General features: G+C 38.3%; 1 protein-coding gene across 1 annotated transcript in view; it reads left to right on the top strand.

The window, feature by feature from the left end:
• LOC139746792 (fibrillin-1-like) overlaps window positions 1-21,810 on the top strand; it is a 172,569-nt gene extending 150,759 nt beyond the window's left edge. Inside the window, exons 45-48 of the mRNA XM_071658344.1 lie at window positions 1,026-1,472; window positions 2,369-2,503; window positions 2,755-2,907; window positions 11,920-21,810. Of these exons, the coding sequence (XP_071514445.1) occupies window positions 1,026-1,472; window positions 2,369-2,503; window positions 2,755-2,907; window positions 11,920-12,135 (951 nt within the window). The 3' untranslated portion in view covers window positions 12,136-21,810. The remainder of the gene's footprint in view (window positions 1-1,025; window positions 1,473-2,368; window positions 2,504-2,754; window positions 2,908-11,919) is intronic.
• The last annotated feature ends 186 nt before the right edge of the window (window positions 21,811-21,996 follow it).

Consider the following 21,996-nt stretch of genomic DNA (forward strand, 5'->3'; position numbering starts at 1 on the left):
AGAAACGTGGAAAGGCAAACTGATGAATATAAGAATTAAGTTTAAGTACTTGGATGGGGGTATTCAGCACTCCCTTTGCAACAAGTAACAGACTTTGATTGGAATATGCTTCTCAAGTTTGGTCACTTTGCTTAAAGAATCACAAAGGTCTAAAGGAGAGCAACAAAAATTGTGCTTGAAAGAAGAGAGCTGATTTACAAGGTGTTAAAGGCAGTGTTAAAGGCTGTAAAATTGCACACCATGCAAAAGGAATAAGGGGAACTTCATTACAACCTTGAAATTTCAAAACCAATTTAATTATTTCAACAATGCTCAATTCTCTGAGATATGCTGAGGTAAAAATATGAACCCAAGCTAAAAACTTTAAAAATTTTATTTAAAGAAAGAATTAATGTCAGAGCAATGGATGGATAGATGAAACTGTTAATGCAGAAACTGTACAGACATTTGGAAAATCCAAAACCAGTTTAATTATTTCAACAATGAACAATTCTTTGAGATATGTAAACAGAGGTCAAAATATGAACGTAAGCTAGAAACTAAAAATTTTATTTAAAGAAATAATTAGCGTCTGAGCAATGGATGGATAGATGAAACTGTTAATGCAGAAAGTATACAGACTTTTGGAAAATCTTATGATAGAACAGGAATTTCAAGAAATAGAGTCCACAAGTTTAGAACTCCCTTCCTTTACTATACAAGCAGGTTATTGAAAGGTGATTACAGAAATCTGATCTTAGTTGACACTTTTCACTGAAAAAAGTACATAGTATAAAAACAGGTGATGATGTTACCCTCCATCATATTTTGACTTCATTTAAAATTGCCTTTCATCATTGCTTTTCTAATTACTGTATGAAAAACTCTTACTGCCTGCAGTGTGGTAAATATGTGCATTATTTCATTATGACTATTTAGTCCAGAATGAATTTCAGCTTAATTGGTAAAAGTCATGCATATCATATTAAAATTAATGAAATGTGTGGTAAGAATTGTACATTTAAAAAATATGTTTTGCCTCCCAGGGTCACTGCATGTCCACCTTGAATCCACCCGTTGGCTCTGGTAGCTACAACACTGGATTTGGTAGCGCTGGCAATGGACATGGCGCTGGTGGAGTTGGTGGATTTGGAGGAAGTGGTAGTGGATTTGGAGGTGGCAGTAGTAATGGTGGAAGTGGATTTAATGGTGGTAGTGGTGGTTTTGGTGCTGGAAGTGGTGGTTTTGGTGGTAGCTCTGGTGGATTTGGTGGTAGTGCTGGTAGGTATAATGGGGGTACTGGTGGTTTATATGGTGGTGGCACAGGAGGAACAGGGTATGGAAGTGGAAGTACCTATGGTAGTGGCAGTGGCTACAGCTATGGGTCAACACAGTATGATCTTGGAGGTGTTCCAACCTTCCCCATTGGCCAACAGGATTCACATGATGACAGCGATAATATCATCTCTACGGAAGGATGCTTTTCATGCAAAGTAAGTCATTTATGTCCATAACATTTGAAAATAAAATCCAGCAATCAAAGAGGTAGGGTAAAGAGTTTGAGATGAATATTTTCAAAGATGTATTTAATGAATATACAGACAAAGAGCTGAAACATTTCTAGAGAAGCACTAAAGTGAGGCAGTAGTAGTTAATAAAGCAAAGGACAGTGTACTGAGATGGTATGGCATTGGATTATGAGACATGGAAGTATTACTCGAAGAGTATAATGTTTGTTTGATGAGTGAGACTGAATGCAGGAATTAAATTGAGATGGAAAACTGTTTGAAAAAGCATGTTTAATGTGTGTGATTTATTGGTACATGTTACAGGGACAGTTCTACATTCATGTTGCCTTGTTTCTTATCCCTGTACATATGTACCCTGACTTCATTCTATTGATACTATATACACACCCCAGCCAAAGCCTGTCTTCTTAACCAGTCTTGAAGCTGGGTTGGCTGTGGGCTGATTGCCTCACCCAAGGTTCGAACCTAGGCAGCCCTGTGCATAAATCATGGTCAACACTGCTTACCACTACACCGTGGAAGCCCATGTGTGTGTATGTGTGTGTGTGTATGTGATATAGAGGCATGTTCGGAATTATAGATTTGTTGTAACCAAGATATTTTGGACTGATCCATTGGCCATATTGCTATCAAAAGGTCACAGCATATCAAGGAGAAAATTTTCTAATTGTAATGAATCATGTTGGCCTTTATTACAGTTCAGGAAACACTGAGATGATCATAGGTCTGTGTTACTTGTAATAAACCGATATTGATTATTGCTTTTGTTGATTGCTTTATAGTCTTACATTTCTCTGTATGCACGGATCTAAATATAATGTTTAACCTTTATGTTACTAATTGATTGTTAAAACTTGCAGTTCAATGGGAAACACAGTCCACCAGGTCGGCGGAGACGATCAGTTGTTGTGCAACCTGATGTGCTTATTCCAGCTCCCCATAATTTCACTGATAATGAAGTGGTGTTGGTGCTTGCAAATAATTACACACACAGGGTCAGTTTTGTGGACAGGCTTCTCTGAAATATTTTCTGGATATGTTAAGAATATACAGAATATACAGAAACTGCATTGATATGACCTAGGGTTTAATAGTTTAAGTCGCATTGCAAATGATTGGATTACCCACTTTTAATTGTAATTTATTTGAGACAAGAATACATCTAAAATTATTATATTTCTTAAAAATGCAATATGACATGCATTTGTAATTGGTGACATTAATGCCTTTTCTCTTCCAACAACAGGTGGTAAAGCGTAGTTTACAAAAAGAGTTCAGGAGGCAGGACAGTATATCTCACAAAGCAGCCAAGAACCCCATTATCCTCAAAGTTTCTTTAGCTCAGACCAAACATAAAAGGAGACTTATCAAACTTAAGCCAGCGATTACATACCTTCAAGTGAGTCTTTTACTTTGTGTATGATGTCAGTACTCTACTTCCTGCTTTTCTTCTTGAGTGCCCACATATTCTGTTCCTTACATGTTAGACTGTACAGTACATTAATTAAATCTCTCAGATGATAGGCTAGGGTATGTTTGTGAGTGATGTGATATTAGAGTTACATTTCTTTTGTGTATTATGTTCATTTGCATATGAAAGATATTTTACCATATGTATTTCACACCAAGTCATTGTAGAAGTTTTTCTAGTCACTAAAGTTTATGTTCCCTGGAGCATACTAAAATATTATAATGAATTAATAATACATAAAAGCCAATCCACATAACCTCATTCACACACTAAGTATTTTACTAATCTCACCATTGGCATAAAAAACAAACACACGGAAGTACTCAATATACTCAGAGAATACAACATACACATATCAATCATCTAAGAAACCTTACACACATCTAGCTCCTTCTTATTCTGTTCTTACACAATTCTAATACAAGTCAGGCAATAAGTACATGGAGGACTCACAACACTAATACACCACAACATCTAATTCACCATCACCACTCAACAAACAAAACAGGTAAACAATAACTACCCTCTTGAAGTACATCCATGAAAATATAATTATATGTTAGTTACTCCTACATAAGTAACACCTAAATACCTTCCTTCACCACCTGTTTTCCCAGATACACTCCCAAACTACAGAACCAAACCCTAAACACCAATTTATGGGGAGATATCATCACCCAGCATTCTGCGTGGCTTAACTCTCACACCCAAGATCCTGTAAGTGAACTACTCATAAACTAACTACATTCTTTCAACATCTTCAACTGTTGCAACCAGTCAGTCAGACTCCTAACACCTCCAGCAGCCGGCCTTTCCAGTCATCAGCTTTTGAACACCGGAACTTCACATAAGGACCACCTGGAATACAATTCACAAACCTTCCTCTGAACACTTACCCATTCTAATAACACTTAACGTAACCCACCCAACAGAATGAGCAACAAGGAATTCTGGGAGACAATAAGAAAATCAACACCCACCCCACCCTACCCCTATTCATGAGGTGCCATAATCTATAACCCAAACCAACAGCAACCCTTCTCCTAAAGAAGACAAAAACATACCCATGAAACTACTCAGAAATTACCCACATATCAATGATATATTTATGAAGAACCTTACATATTCCTCCCAGATACAAAATTTCACCCAATCTTCATGCCCACTGACACTTGCAGAACAATTAAAACCTTAAAGAACTTTTCTGTAACAGATCCTGATGGTATAAAACAATATAAAACACCCCAGCCCATTTGCAATTTAAGCGATTACAGATATCCTCAACCACTTCTAATTACACAACAAAATCCTAGTCATCCGGTAACTTACCAACATACTACCCATCCTAAAACTTACCAACATACTACTAATCCTAAAATGCTAAGAACCACCAAACTCTACAGCATCCCACTACCCTATGTCACTGATGTCTTTATTCAGACTCCTTGAAAACTGATCCACTATAGAATCACTCAAAATGCCCCAAACTTACCTGCACAGCGTAACTTTAGGCCCAGTTACTAACTGTCACATTGCACACAAACCTTACACAAGACATCCTGAATGACTTCAGCAGATGACAAGCTCATTCCCACACAGCTTTATTAACAATAGATATCAAAGCTGGTGACTGAGTTTGGTAAAGTGTGTGAAAGAAGAAAGTTAAGAGTAAATGTGAATAAGAGCAAGGTTATTAGGTACAGTAGAGTTGAGGGTCAAGTCAATTGGGAGGTGAGTTTGAATGGAGAAAAACTGGAGGAAGTGAAGTGTTTTAGATATCTGGGAGTGGATCTGGCAGCGGATGGAACCATGGAAGCGGAAGTGGATCATAGGGTGGGGGAGGGGGCGAAAATTCTGGGAGCCTTGAAGAATGTGTGGAAGTCGAGAACATTATCTCGGAAAGCAAAAATGGGTATGTTTGAAGGAATAGTGGTTCCAACAATGTTGTATGGTTGCGAGGCGTGGGCTATGGATAGAGTTGTGCGCAGGAGGATGGATGTGCTGGAAATGAGATGTTTGAGGACAATGTGTGGTGTGAGGTGGTTTGATCGAGTAAGTAACGTAAGGATAAGAGAGATGTGTGGAAATAAAAAGAGCGTGGTTGAGAGAGCAGAAGAGGGTGTTTTGAAATGGTTTGGGCACATGGAGAGAATGAGTGAGGAAAGATTGACCAAGAGGATATATGTGTCGGAGGTGGAGGGAACGAGGAGAAGAGGGAGACCAAATTGGAGATGGAAAGATGGAGTGAAAAAGATTTTGTGTGATCGGGACCTGAACATGCAGGAGGGTGAAAGGAGGGCAAGGAATGGAGTGAATTGGAGCGATGTGGTATACCGGGGTTGATGTGCTGTCAGTGGATTGAATCAGGGCATGTGAAGTGTCTGGGGTAAACCATGGAAAGCTGTGTAGGTATGTATATTTGCGTGTGTGGACGTATGTATATACATGTGTATGGGGGTGGGTTGGGCCATTTCTTTCGTCTGTTTCCTTGCGCTACCTCGCAAACGCGGGAGACAGCAAAAAAAAAAAAAAAAAAAAAATCAAAGAAACATCCATCATCATCCCTGACATATCCTTACACAAAAAAAGAAATACTTTATAACACCTTCCACATCAATAACCAAAAATTGGTTAACTAACTTTACAAATGACTGCCAAGCCAGAGGTGCTCACAAAACATCACCTCTCAGATCCTCAAGCTCTCCAGTGGAGATCCCCCAATGGGTATTTCTTTCATTAGCTTTCTTCACTCTCTTCCTACATGACCCTTCATCACCTCCCCAGCCCATGGCGTGGAAGTCTCATAGAGAGGAGACTACTCTGACCCTACCAACTGTTTTCCCACTGCTCTTCTTATCTCTCCTTTTTCAAAACACTTATTAGAATCCCATTCGTTTGTTTCTGATTGCCAGTATGGATTTTGCCTTGCTAGATCTACTGATGATGTTCTCATCTTTGATACCCACTTCGTGGACTCCTTTCCCTGGGATTTTGGTGAAACTTTTGCTATTGCCCTTAACATCTATGCAGCATTTGATAGGATATGGCATAAGCCTTTGCTCTCTAAACTTTCTCCCTTTGGTTTTAATGTTTCTCTCTGTTCTTTTATGCATAGCTTCCTCTCTAGCCATTCCATTGCTGTACCCATTGATGGAATGACCTCTCCTTATCCTATCAACATTCATGTTCTTCAAAGTTTTGTTTTATTGCCCGTTTGTTCTTGTCTCTCCAAAAATGATCTCTCAACTTCTATCCCTGTTCACTCTTATATTCATGATACCACTTATCATATTGCAGTACTCTTTACCATCCTTATATCTTATAATACTTATTCATTTATAATGAACATATTCTTCTCTAATCTTTATAATGAGCATTTTCTTTAATTCTTATAATGAGCATTTTCTTTGATTTTTATAATGAGCATTTTCTTCTCTCGCTTTGGATCTGTTCAACATCTCAGAATGGGGAATCAGTAACTTGTTTAAATTGAACAGAGGTAAATATCAATTTCTCCCAGTATCTCTCTCTAAGAGTAACATATGTCCCTAAGTTCAGTTTCAAAGCATTACAGTTCACCCTGCAGTAACCTAAACTTGTTACGAATAACTGTATCCTCTATTCTGTCCTAGAAACTCCACGTAATCAACATCACAAAGGCTGCCTCCCAAAAGCTGGAGCTGTTGCATATGTGCTGTAAATGTATACTTATGAGCAGCTGTTTCAGATCTATGGGAACTTTTATTTACCCTGCTACTGCTAACATATTTTGGGATGGTTCTTCATAAACCTTTCTGTTGATTAAGATGGAATCAAAAGTCTTCTGTCCCTTAGATTTGCTAAAATTTATCCGTTACTTAGAGCTCCTAATGTACTCCTAATTTTTCTATGGCACATAGGTATAGGGGAGAAAGAACGCTTCTCATGTATTCCCTGCTTGTTGTAAGAGGCGACTAAAAGGGAAGGGAGCGAGGGGGCTGGAAATCCTCCCCTCCAGTTTTTACTTTTTCAAAAGAAGGAACAGAGAAGGGGGGCAAGTGAGGATTTTCCCCTCTTAGGCTCAGTACCCTTTTCTTAACGCCACCTCACTAATGCGGGAAATGGCAAATATGTATGAAAAGAAATTAAAAGACATGACTTTATATGCAACGATAACTATCCTACTATTATTCTTATTGAATTTTTCTCCCATATATCAAAACTTAATTTAACTTTTCTCCCATACATGAGAACTCATCCACAGTTTCCATTTCTTCACCATTTATACTGATCTCACAAGTTTATCTCCTTTCTTTTTCAAAAACTGGTGTCTTATTCATATTCACTATCAGCTCCCTCCTCCTACATACGTCAACGATCCAGCCCACCACTCTATTAACCTTTCCTTTGATGTAGCCATTAGCACTACATTATCTGAATACAACATCAGTGACAACTTCTGTTCTGTTTTTCCATGGTTAAGAAACAAATCACAATTACCTCACCCAGCTCTTATGTCACAAAAGCATCAAGTAACTGCCACATCACACAACCTTGATACAATTACCAAGAGATCCTGTAATGATTCTGATCAGTTAGTTGTTGGATTTTTATTCATGCTGCACCATTAGCTCTCTTTGCCACATTGCATTTTGTTTACTTCAGGCACAGAGCACTATCATAAGTAAATTGGAGGAAAGTATTGGTAGGAAAATTATGTATAACAGTTAGGCCCAGCTTCACAAAGTCCACATGACTTTCCTTTTCCTCGCTAGGTCCACTTAAGTGGGACATTGTATGTACTTGAACTTCTTGGTGCAATAGTCTGCACACAATGTCACCAGTCTTGTCTTTAAACTTTGTGTACTTGCAGAGATCAGTCAAGTCCATTTGAACATCACTTTAACTATTAATGAATGACTACTTTGTCATTGCATAACAGAAAGTAGCATCTCAACTTCTAAGAAAATTCATTCAAATATAGGACTACTAGGTGGCTGTCATGATGGGTTTCCCATGGTTCACATACTTTTAAAAACTGCTTAAGGGAGCCTAGCTACCATATTTGTAGAAAGTGTGGTCTGCCTAGCCCATGGTACTGGGAAAGACTATTCTGCCATATCTACATATTTTCATATTAACATCTCATATTTCCCACAATAGTACATCTGATGTATTGGTTCTGAAAGCCAGATTATTGATGTATCCATTCATAGTAAAGTATCATTTCACTCTTATGTAAGCTAACCTGAAATATGTTCATCCATCAATGAATATGTTAGCATTCACGAAATAGTTTACTGGAATACTTTGCAGAATGATTTACTGATATTGATGTGTACACTAGTCAACACAATTTTGACACTAGGATCATATTTTACTGTATATTGTGTATAATACATGTATTTGATATGGGAACATACCATGCCAGTTTAAATAATATATTATCTATATGGAATTACCTAGGATTTTAATATTCTTATCATGGGTAATGATAGTGCTGTACATGATAATAGCAACAACAAAAATAACGATAATGATAATGATGATAATAATGATGATACTAATAATAATGATAATAATAATAATAATAATAATAATAATAATAATGATAGTAGTAATAATTTATTTTTTTTTTTGCCGCTGTCTCCCGCGTTTGCGAGGTAGCGCAAGGAAACAGACGAAAGAAATGGCCCAACCCACCCCCATACACATGTATATACATACGTCCACACACGCAAATATACATACCTACACAGCTTTCCATGGTTTACCCCAGACGCTTCACATGCCCTGATTTAGTCCACTGACAGCACTCAACCCCGGTATACCACATTGATCCGATTCACTCTATTCCTTGCCCTCCTTTCACCCTCCTGCATGTTCAGGCCCCGATCACACACAATCTTTTTCACTCCATCTTTCCACCTCCAATTTGGTCTCCCACTTGTCCTCGTTCCCTCCACCTCCGACACATATATCCTCTTGGTCAATCTTTCCTACCTCATTCTCTCCATGTGCCCAAACCATTTCAAAACACCCTCTTCTGCTCTTTCAATCACGCTCTTTTTATTTCCACACATCTCTCTTACCCTTACGTTACTTACTCGATCAAACCACCTCACACCACACATTGTCCTCAAACATCTCATTTCCAGCACATCCATCCTCCTGCGCACAACTCTATCCATAGCCCACGCCTCGCAACCATACAACATTGTTGGAACCACTATTCCTTCAAACATACCCATTTTTGCTTTCCGAGATAATGTTCTCGACTTCCACACATTCTTCAAGGCTCCCAGGATTTTCACTCCCTCCCCCACCCTATGATCCACTTCCGCTTCCATGGTTCCATCCGCTGCCAGATCCACTCCCAGATATCTAAAACACTTTACTTCCTCCAGTTTTTCTCAATTCAAACTTACCTCCCATTTGACTTGACCCTCAACCCTACTGTACCTAATAACCTTGCTCTTATTCACATTTACTCTTAACTTTCTTCTTTCACACACTTTACCAAACTCAGTCACCATCTTCTGCAGTTTCTCACATGAATCAGCCACCAGCGCTGTATCATCAGCGAACAACAACTGACTCACTTCCCAAGCTCTCTCATCCCCAACAGACTTTATACTTGCCCCTCTTTCCAAAACTCTTGCATTCACCTCCCTAACAACCCCATCCATAAACAAATTAAACAACCGTGGAGACATCACACACCCCTGCCACAAACCTACATTCACTGAGAACCAATCACTTTCCTCTCTTCCTACACGTACACATGCCTTACATCCTCGATAACAACTTTTCACTGCTTCTAACAACTTGCCTCCCACACCATATATTCTTAATACCTTCCACAGAGCATCTCTATCAACTCTATCATATGCCTTCTCCAGATCCATAAATGCTACATACAAATCCATTTGCTTTTCTAAGTATTTCTCACATACATTCTTCAAAGCAAACACCTGATCCACACATCCTCTACCACTTCTGAAACCACACTACTCTTCCCCAATCTGATGCTCTGTACATGCCTTCACCCTCTCAATCAATACCCTCCCATATAATTTACCAGGAATACTCAACAAACTTATACCTCTGTAATTTGAGCACTCACTCTTATCCCCCTTGCCTTTGTATAATGGCATTATGCACGCATTCCGCCAATCCTCAGGCACCTCACCATGAGTCATACATACATTAAATAACCTTACCAACCAGTCAATAATACAGTCACCCCCTTTTTTAATAAATTCCACTGCAATACCATCCAAACCTGCTGCCTTGCCGGCTTTCATCTTCCGCAAAGCTTTTACTACCTCTTCTCTGTTTACCAAATCGTTTCCCTAACCCTTTCACTTTGCACACCACCTCGACCAAAACACCCTATATCTGCCACTCTATCATCAAACACATTCAACAAACCTTCAAAATACTTAATCCATCTCCTTCTCACATCACCACTACTTGTTATCACCTCCCCATTTGCGCCCTTCACTGAAGTTCCCATTTGCTCCCTTGTCTTACGCACTTTATTTACCTCCTTCCAGAACATCTTTTTATTCTCCCTAAAATTTAATGATACTCTCTCACCCCAACTCTCATTTGCCCTCTTTTTCACCTCTTGCACCTTTCTCTTGACCTCCTGTCTCTTTCTTTTATACATCTCCCACTCAATTGCATTTTTCCCTGCAAAAATCGTCCAAATGCCTCTCTCTTCTCTTTCACTAATAATGTTACTTCTTCATCCCACCACTCACTACCCTTTCTAATCAACCCACCTCCCACTCTTCTCGTGCCACAAGCATCTTTTGCGCAATCCATCACTGATTCCCTAAATACATCCCATTCCTCCCCCACTCCCTTACTTCCATTGTTCTCACCTTTTTCCATTCTGTACTCAGTCTCTCCTGGTACTTCCTCACACAAGTCTCCTTCCCAAGCTCACTTACTCTCACCACCCTCTTCACCCCAACATTCACTCTTCTTTTCTGAAAACCCATACAAATCTTCACCTTAGCCTCCACAAGATAATGATCAGACATCCCTCCAGTTGCACCTCTCAGCACATTAACATCCAAAAGTCTCTCTTTCGTGCGCCTGTCAATTAACATGTAATCCAATAACGCTCTCTGGCCATCTCTCCTACTTACATACGTATACTTATGTATATCTCGCTTTTTAAACCAGGTATTCCCAATCACCAGTCCTTTTTCAGCACATAAATCTACAAGCTCTTCACCATTTCCATATACAACACTGAACACCCCATGTATACCAATTATTCCCTCAACTTCCACATTACTCACCTTTGCATTCAAATCACCCATCACTATAACCCGGTCTCGTGCATCAAAACCACTAACACACTCATTCAGCTGCTCCCAAAACACTTGCCTCTCATGATCTTTCTTCTCATGCCCAGGTGCATATGCACCAATAATCACCCATCTCTCTCCATCAACTTTCAGTTTTACCCATATTAATCGAGAATTTACTTTCTTACATTCTATCACATACTCCCGCAACTCCTGTTTCAGGAGTACTGCTACTCCTTCCCTTGCTCTTGTCCTCTTACTAACCCCTGACTTTACTCCCAAAACATTCCCAAACCACTCTTCCCCTTTACCCTTGAGCTTCGTTTCACTAAGAGCCAAAACATCCAGGTTCCTTTCCTCAAACATACTACCTATCTCTCCTTTTTTCACATCTTGGTTACATCCACACACATTTAGACACCCCAGTCTGAGCCTTCGAGGAGGGTGAGCACTCCCTGCGTGACTCCTTCTTCTGTTTTTCATTTTAGAAAGTTAAAAAATACAATAAATACAAAAATAATAATAATAATGATTAGTACTGATGATGATAATAAAAGTTATAATGATATCACTACTTCTGCTGCTAATAATAATGATAATATTGATAATGAATACATGTTTTTATTCATTTCAGAACAACATAAGGTATGAAATAGTGAGTGGTAATGAAGAAAAAGTGTTTGAAATGCAAACGCACCGCGGAACTACATCACTACATTTCCGTCGACGCTTACACCAGCCAGCAACCTTTGACATAGAGATCACAGGACGACCGTTAGATTACTCTAACATCAGTGATCAAGCACAAAGTGATCTTGATGTGAATCTTAGGATCATTGTGACACACTAAGATAAATTAAATATAGAATATATATATAGATTCATACATTTTTCTTCTGTTTCAAGATTCATAAAAAAGAGCTTTTTACATTGAAATTGATATATATATATATATATATATATATATATATATATATATATATATATATATATATATATATTTTCATACATACTCACCATATCCCCTATTTGCGAGGTAATGTTAAGAACAGAAGAGTGAGCCTTAGAGGCAATATCCTCACTTGGCCCCCTTCTTTCTTATATATATATATATATATATATATATATATATATATATGGTATTGATTGAGAGGGTAAAGGCATGTACAGAGCATCAGATTGGGGAAGAGCAGTGTGGTTTTAGTTGTAGAGGATGTGGATCAGGTGTTTGCTTTGAAGAATGTATGTGAAAAATACTTAGAAAAAAAGATTGATTTGTATGTAGCACTTATGGATCTGGAGAAGGCATATGATCAAGTTGATAGAGATGCTCTGTGGAAGATATTAAGAGTATGGTGTGGGAGGTAAGTTGCTAGAAGCAGTGAAAAGTTTTTATCAAGGATGTAAGGCATGTGTACGAGAAGGGAGAGAGGAAAGTGATTGGTTCCCAATGAATATCGGTTTGCGGCAGGGGTGCATGATGTCTCCATGGTTGTTTGATTTGTTTATGGATGGGGTTGTTTGGGAGGTGAATGCAAGAGATTTGGAAAGAGGGACAAGTATGCAGTCTGTTGCGGATGAGAGGGCTTGGGAAGTGAGTCAGTTGTTGTTTGTTGATGATACAGCACTGGTGGCTGATCCAGGTGAGAAACTGCAGAAGTTGGTGACTGAGTTTGGTAAAGTGTGTGAAAGAAGAAAGCTGAGAGTAAATGTGAATAAGAGCAAGGTTCAGTAGGATTGGTATGTAAGTTTGAATTGATGAAAATTGGAGGAGGTGAAGTGTTTTAGATATCTGGGAGTAGACTTGGCAGCGGCTGGAACCATGGAAGCAGAAGTGAGTCACAGGGTGGGGAGGGGGCAAAGGTTATGAGGAGCGATGAAGAATCTGAGGAAGGAGAGAACATTGTCTCAGAGAGCAAAAATGGGTATGTTTGAAGGAGTAGTATTTCCAACAATGTTATGTGGTTGTGAGGCATGGGCTATAGATAGGGTTGTATGGAGGAGGGTGGATGCTTTGGAAATTAAATGTTTTAGGACAGTATGTGGTGTGAGGTGGTTTGATCGGGTAAGAGAGATGTGTGGAAGTAAAATGAGTTGTTGAGAGAGTAAAAGAGGGTGTGTTGAAATGGTTTGGACATATGGAGAGAATGAGGAAGGAAAGATTGACAAAGTAACAAAGAGTATACATGTGTCAGAGCTGGAGGGATCAAGAAGTGGGAGACCAAACTGAAGGTGGAAGGATGGAGCGAAAAAGATTGAGCAATCGTGGCCTGAACATACAGGAGGGTGAGAGGCATGCAAGGAATAGAGTGAATTGGAACAATGTGGTCTACTGGGGTCGACATGCTGTCACTGGATTGAACCAGGGCATGTGAAGCATCTAGAGTAAACCATGGAAAGGTCTGTGGGACCTGGATGTGGATGGGGAGCTGTGGTTTCAGTGCATTACACATGACAGATAGAGACTGAGTGTGAACGAATGTGGCCTTTTTTTCTGTTTTTCCTGGTGCTACCTCGCTGAAGCCAAGTGAGGACATTCCCTCTAAGGCTCAATCCTCTGTTCTTAATGCTACCTTGCTAACACAGGAAGTGGCGAATGTGTATGAAATGAATGATATATATATATATATATATATATATATATATATATATATATATATATATATATATATACACACACATATCCACTCACATCCATTCTTGAGCTCTCATGTGTAATGCACCAAAACCACAGCTCCCTATCCACAACTAGGCCCCACAGACCTTTCCATGGTTTACCCCAGACGCTTCACATGCCCTATTTCAATCCATTGACAGCCCGTCGATCCTAGTACACCAAAACATTCCAATTCACTCTATCCCATGCACACCTTTCATCCTCCTGTATGTTCAGGCTTCAGTTGCTCAAAATCTTTTTTCACTCCATCCTTCGATCTCTTAATTTGTTCTCCCCATTCTCCTTGTTCCCTCCACTTCTGACACATAAATTCTCATCAATCTTTTTTCTTTCATTCCCTCCATATATCCAAACCATTTCAGCACTCTCACCCAAACTCTTTTTTATAACCACATGTCTCTTATTCTTACATTACCTACTCGATCAAACATCTCACACCACACATTGTCCTTGCACATTTCATTTCCATCACGTCCGCCCTCCTCTGCACAACCATATCAATATCCCTTGCCTCGCATCCATATGATATCGTTGGAACTTCAATTTCTTCAAACATACCCATTTTTGCCCTCCCAGGCAATGTTCCTTTTTTCCATACATTCTTCAGTGCACCCAGACCCTTTACCCCCACCCCAACCCTTTGATTCATTTCCGCTTCCATGGTTCCATTCGATGCCATGTCCACTTATAGATATCTAAAACACTTCACTTCTTCCAGATTTTCTCCATTCAAATTCACACCCCAACTAACATGTCCATCAACCCTGATGATCCTGATAAGCTTGCTTTATACTTATTCAAGGTAATCATATAACCCCCTTGATAGAAGTTTCTGGAGGAATGGGCATCAGAGATATAGATAGATAGATACACCCCCAGAACCTCTTTTATGAAGCTCCAGCAGCTTCAAGGCTGCACTACAATCAGTAGATGGAAAATTATGGACTCCTTCAGAGTGAGAACTTTCTTAACAAGACCGTCCCCATTTTTTGTCCACTGATGTTGAGATAAACTTGTTGAGGTTAACTTTTCACTTTAAGTTTAACTTCAAGATAGAATCCATTAGCTGGGGTTGGTGGTAGGTTATAGGGTGATTTGGGTGGGAGGGATGCAATGATAAGTTGAGACTCTTTTGCAGTGGCTGTCCCTTAATGGAAGTTCTAGGAGGGAATGGGCTTCAGAGATATAGATAGATAGACAGGGTGTAATGATCTATTTGTTATTACCTATTTGTACTGTACAGGGGTGGAATTTTACATTTGTGGGTCCCCATCTGTTAAACATTCTGTACTATCATACAACTTCTTAAATTTATGTATGCTGTGTGCATTATGTCCTCAGTCATTTTCCTCCATTCATTCACTTTTCTTGTACTGTAAGAGTACTTCTTTATGTCTTTTTTATCAATTTCTTGATTAATTTTATATTATGTCCGCTGGTTGCTCTATTCCTTCATCTCACAAAGAACTGTTTACTGTCTGTGTCATTAGTCTGTTTAAGAACTTAAAGGTTGTGATAAGGTCACCTCTTATATGTCTCTCTTCTATGGTGGGCACATTTAAAGGCTTTAGCCTTTCCTTGTACCTTAACTTTAAGAATACTGGAATCATCTGTATTCCCCTCCTTTGGAACATCTTTGTTTGCTCTTTGTGCTTCTCTTGTTGTGGTAATCAAACTTGAGAAGCATTATTTCTTTATCCATATTCTTGAAACTGTTCTGATTGTTGCCAGAAGACTTTTTTTGAGATTATTCTAATGAGGGACTCTTGTGACAAGTTAGGGAAAAAAAAAAAACTTCTGATTGTTGCCGGAAGCCTTTTTTCAATATTATCCTAATGAGGGACTCTTGTGACAAGTTAGGGACTATGTTGATTCCCAAGTTCTCACACAGAATCCTGAAGCTCATTTCCTGCCAGAAAATAATCATATGATGATTTTTTTTACACTGTCCCATTCGCATTACATTTTCTAGGTTTATAAACTTAAAAGTTAAAATCTGGTTTAAAATCTTAAAGCCAGGTCACCCCTTAGTCCTTTCTTCCATGGTGGGCAAATTTTAAGACCTACCCTTTTCTTGTAATTCAGCTCTCTTAATTCTGATAACATCTTTGTTGCCTTCTTCTGGACCTTCTGTTAGCTCTTTGTGCTTTGTGCTTTCACTACCTCTTCTCTGTTTACCAAATCATTCTCCCTGACCCCTCTCACTTCACACACCACCCCGACCAAAACAACCTATATCTGCCACTCTATCATCGAACACATTCAACAAACTTTCAAAATACTCACTCAATCTCCTTTTCACATCACCACTATTTGTTATTACCTCCCCATTAGCCCCCTTCACAAATGTTCCCTTTTGTTCTCTTGTCTTATGTACTTTATTTACCTCCTTCCAAAACATCTTTTTATTCTCTCTAAAATATAATAATGCTAGGGGATAGGGGAGAAAGAATACTTCCCGCATATTCCCTGCGTGTCGTAGGTGACTAAAAGGGAAGGGAGCTGGGGGCTGAAAATCCTACCCTCTCATTTTTAATTTTCCAAAAGAAGGAACAGAGAAGGGGGCCACATGAAGATATTCCCTCAAAGGCTCGGTCCTCTGTTCTTAACGCTACCTCACTAACGTGGGAAATGGCAAATAGAATGAAAAAAATATATTTTATTTTTATTATACTGTGTCACTGTCTCCCGCATTAGCAAGGTAGCACAAGGAAACAGACAAAAGAATGGCCTAACCCAACCACATACACATGTATACACATAAATGCCCACACATGCACATACCTATACATTTCAACATATACATACGTGTACATACACAGACATATACATATAACATGTACATATTCATACATGCTGCCTTCATCCATTCCCATCGCCACCCTACCACACATGAAATGGAACCCCTCCTCTCCCTGCGCGCATGTGAGGTAGCGCTGAGAAAAGGCATCAAAGGCCACATTCGTTCACACTCAGTCTGTAGCTGTCGTGTAATGCACCAAAACTACAGCTCCCTTTCCACATCTAGGACCCACAAAACTTTCCATGGTTTACCCCAGATGCTTCACTTGCCCTGGTTCAATCTATTGACAGCATATCAACCCCGGTATACCACATCATTCCAATTCACTCTATTCCTTGCATGCCTTTCACCTTCCTGTATGTTCAGGCCCCGATTGCTCAAAATCTTTTTCACCCTAGCCTGAGCCAGGTACCCATTTTATGGGCACACCCCAAAGGGTGGTTGAACAGCTGGGTTGACCGTGAACTGACTGCCATAACCAAAATTCAAACCTATGCGCTTGACCCTGGGTGGCCCGTGAATGCATCATTCAATCTGTTCTATTCACCCATTACTCTTATACTTTGAAAATTATTCTGTACATCATTTTTCATAAGTTTCTTACTTTTGTTTTATGTCCTCTGGCTGCTCTCTTTGCAGAACTCATTACTGTCCACATCATTGACCTGTTTTTAAAACTTAAAGGTTGTGATCAGATCACCCCTCACTCTTCTTTCCAAGATGGGAAAATTTAAAGCCTCTAATCTTTCCCAGTAACTCATGTTTCTTAATTTGAGTAACATCTTTGTTGCCATCCTCTGGACCTCCTCCTTTAACTCTGTGCTTCTTTAGGTGTGGTGACCAAACATGAGAATCATATTCTAGGTTTGGCCTTGTGTAGGATATGAATAGCTTGCTGAATATTTCCTTGTCCATATACTTAGTTATTCTGACACTTGTTGGCAGATAGTTTGTCTCATTACCTATTCTCCTTATGTGGGACTTTGGCAATAAGCTAGGGATAATGTCTACTCCTAAGGCCTACTTACACAGTCTTACACCTTCTCTCAGCCTCATTACATTTGTTTTAGTTGAAATTCACCACACTGGTATCAAAACAACTTTTGAGTCTGTTTAAGTCTTCTTGTAAGTTGATGCAATCCTCCTCTACTTACCTCTTTCCTCATGACCTTTTCTCCAAACATATTTAGGTAAGAGTCCATACTTTCTGGCAAGTTATTGACATAGATCAAGAAGAGTAATGGTCCCAGAAGAGAACCCTGAGGCAATCTGCTGGTCACCTCAACCCATCTGCAGAAGTTACTCTGACATACGTACATACATAAGTACATACGTACTTATATGGTCTAATGTCCATCGAAGGAGTTTCCCCCTTATTCCTTCCTGGTTTCCCATATGAGACAGCATCAGTTGCTTTCTAGCTGTCCAGATACAAACAACCAACCCAGCCTTCCCATTAGTCTAAGAACTCTCTCAAAGAACTTGAAAGAAGTTTGTTACACATGACCTTTCCCTAAATCCCTCTAATTTCTTACTTGGGTAATTTCACCCATGTAGAAAGTCATCCACTTGCTTTCTAGTAGGTGTGTGTGTGTGTGTATAATTACTACGTGCGTGTTATAGGTAGACAGTCTTACACTCATGCTCTCCTGTCTCTTAACCTCATATATATGTACTGTATCTCTACTTCTGTGTGTTTATACACATTCACACACCCCAGCTTAAGTCAGGTAATTGTTTAGTGATCAGCCACAAAGGGAGGATGAACACCTGGGTTAGGTATGGTCCATTTGCTATGCCTAAGATTTGATCTTATGTAGGCCCAAACTCAGGCAGGTCCATTCTGACTCGGTCTGTAACACTAACTGCTACCCCACGGAGGTGTGTGTGTGTGTGTGTGTGTGTGTGTGTGTGTGTCTGTTACCACAAGTTGCTGTTAGTATGGTGCTGTGGTGGTTTGAAAACAAGTGATATAATGTGGGTAAGTAGGACTCTCATGACCGGTGATTTTCCCTTTTTTTTTTCTTTTACATTATTAGTTTCCAAAGGTGATTACATTTTGTGTAATATTATACCATTAGTTACTTAAATGAAAACAAATTGTTTTAGGCACTTTTCCTGAAACAGATATATGCTATTTCAAAAGACCTGAATATTTTTGTGGTATTAATATACAATATACAGGCTTGTTTTGTCTCAAGCCAAAAATAAGAGAACAGCAGATTTGTAAGTATTTTTTCCGGTTTAAAATATTTTCTCTTCATAATACCATTATATGTACAGTACATTGGAGTCTAGTGTACTTATTAGTCATTAGTGCTTTCTTTCCTATTAGATTGTAACATTAGTGATGTGTAAAGTTAAAGATACTGTAGTTTGTAGATTTAATAATGTTGTAATGGTGATATTTTTGAAGGTGCTAATATACATTTGGCTTAGCTTACTTACATATGTAGGAGTAAATTAGGGACCATTTTTTTAATAACAAAACTGAACAGATGTGTTATGGTACTGGCAGTAATGCATTCATTACTTCATAGTTGTTATGAACAAAGTCTACAGTCTTTGATGTAATTAGACTGACCCTGTATGGTACACTTCTTTTGTGATCATGTATTTTCTTGAAAGAGTAACAGTAATGCCAGCACTTCTAACACTACTGCTCAGTGAGGTTCTAATACCAGATCCTACCTTGAATTCATATCAACCATTGCAACATTCCATATATAGAAATTGGATATTTAGTTATTGGAACTTTATATAACTTCACTTTAAAAAACACATTCAGCTTTCTAGTTTCTTTCTTTGGTTGCTGTGGTATTCAGGACAGATCAGGTAGGAGACTTCTGGTGCCACGTGGTGTCCAACTTTCGAACAATCACAGCGTCTAGTCCTGGGACATTGCATCTCTTGAGGGGTCTGACTAAGAAGTCATGTGGGCATTGTTATTATAATTTTGGGTTGATTTTAGTATATATTTTACATTGTTCAAGCAAGTGCTTTCTGCAAATAATTCTTTTAATATTCAAATAATGGCCTTCATCATGATTTCTTTGTGTGTTATATGAGTGTCAATTGTGAAATATTTACTTTTTTAGTTTTATATGTCAGTTTCATGTAAATCCTTTGATAGCTGTAATCTTTGCCCTCACACTGACACTGCAGAGGAATTACAGCTCCTATATTTTGGGAGATGCTGTGTCCAGTTTGGTCTCAACATTGTTCATCCTCACTGCCAACGGACATCACTGTTTTCATTAGAAAAACTCACTGTATTATTAAGTTTTAGCTGCCGAATTTTTTTTTATAGAGAAAAGCTTTCGTCAGGAGAGGCTGCATCATGTTTATCTGATTCATACAAGACACTTACAAAATTTCTTAATCAGTAACAACTAGTCTGTTGTAGTATATTTAACAAAAAAGATACACTATCCATCCATAAATATATGTAAGTATATAAAAAGTTTGTAAGTGGTATTTTAATGGACTTCATGAACAGCAATACTCTTTTGAAAAGTGACCAATAATTATTTGCAATTTAATTAAAATTTCATTTCACGAAACCCCTGCCATAAGGAATTCAGGTGATACGTCACTGACATTACTTATTTTTGATGACAAACATTGCAGCCAATCTCCACACAAAACATTTAAGTTATTGCTTTTGACAGACTTTGCACTCATTCCATAAAACATGCAATTCACTCATTCCATAAAAGTTGAATAGGAAGGGGAATAATAGGGAGGAAGAATTAGATAACTATGTATTTAAATGAAAATATCAGAAAATACAATAGACCACTAAGTGGTGCTATTGTTTGAATGTGTGAGAAAGCAGACCATATAGGGAAGCCTTTCTCTTGGTACTCAAATACTTCTATGAGGAAGTGCTTCCATGGACATCATAGCAGTCATTCCATACAGTAGGCAGAGTTTCATTCCATTATGATAGACTAGAGTCATATCTTAGAGAAAAATGGCCCTCATTCTACATACATATTGCACTTACTTCCCATAGCACTTTCCTGATTCTGGCCAACACATATTGCACTTATATAACAAACATTTTTCATGCAAGAAACTAAGTAATTTGTTCCACAAACTTCCCCCATAGTCTACACAAGAAATATTACACTCATTTCATGCCACAAAACTCTGCACACAGAAAGTATATTCACTCCTCTTATCAGCTTCTTCATCTTGTACAGCAACTAATTCACATTTACCATAAAGCAATCCACTCACTCCATACCACAAAAAAGTATCTCATTTTGTATCCAACTGTTTTCACCCTGTATAACCAACAGTGTACTGATCATTTTTTTACTGAACAAACAATACATTTGTTCCATATACCTTTACTCCAGTGCCTGTTCAGAGAATAGTTTATTTATTGCATGCACCAAACTGTAAATTAGTTCTTCACAGTATATAAAGCACTACAAAATGATGCATTTATATCAGATGATTATAGTTTACTTCTTTGGAGGTTATATTCTTACCTTGTGTTGTTTTATATGTAAGGAATTAGAAAATCAAGAAAATTAATAAAATTGTTTTTCTAAAGGAAATTAACTGCTAAAGTGTAATTATAATTTAAGTAAGGTATTACTTGTAATAGTGATGCATATGTATTCTGGATTTATATATAATCTGATTATGGAAGAATGATATGTAACCTAATTATGGGCTAAATATGGAAAAACAAATATGTATACTTTCTCTTTGTAAATGCAGTCACTGAACTTTGATTCTCAAATTGATAGAATGTTGTTGCTGTATAATCTTGTGCATAAGAAAACCCACCACACAAGAAAATGAAGCCAGTATTAAACTGATAGCACTGCTCAACTTCCTATTTTCTTCTTAGTTAGAAGTTCCTCACCATTTCATCTGCTGCAAATACTTGTGTGCTTCTGGAATATGAGAGTCCAGGTCATTATTGCTGATCTCATCACCTGCCGCAAAGGTTGCCAATCATGTTATTCTGCACAGTTCAGATTGCTTGTCAAAAACTTGTTTCATAATAAATATCACCAAAGTCTTATTTTCATATAATTCCCTGGTAAACTTTGTAAATTAATGGGGACAACATGGAAGGTTTTTATGTGTTATCCCACATCCTACATTAGGATACTATATGGTTAAGCCTAGAGTTCTGGGGATATCATTTTGATTAGACTCATTATTCTTATTAGCCTGAAATGGGTTAGTGAAGATAATTAAGAATG

Source organism: Panulirus ornatus, chromosome 66, assembly GCF_036320965.1.
Source record: "Panulirus ornatus isolate Po-2019 chromosome 66, ASM3632096v1, whole genome shotgun sequence".
Taxonomy (NCBI): Eukaryota; Metazoa; Arthropoda; class Malacostraca; order Decapoda; family Palinuridae; genus Panulirus; species Panulirus ornatus.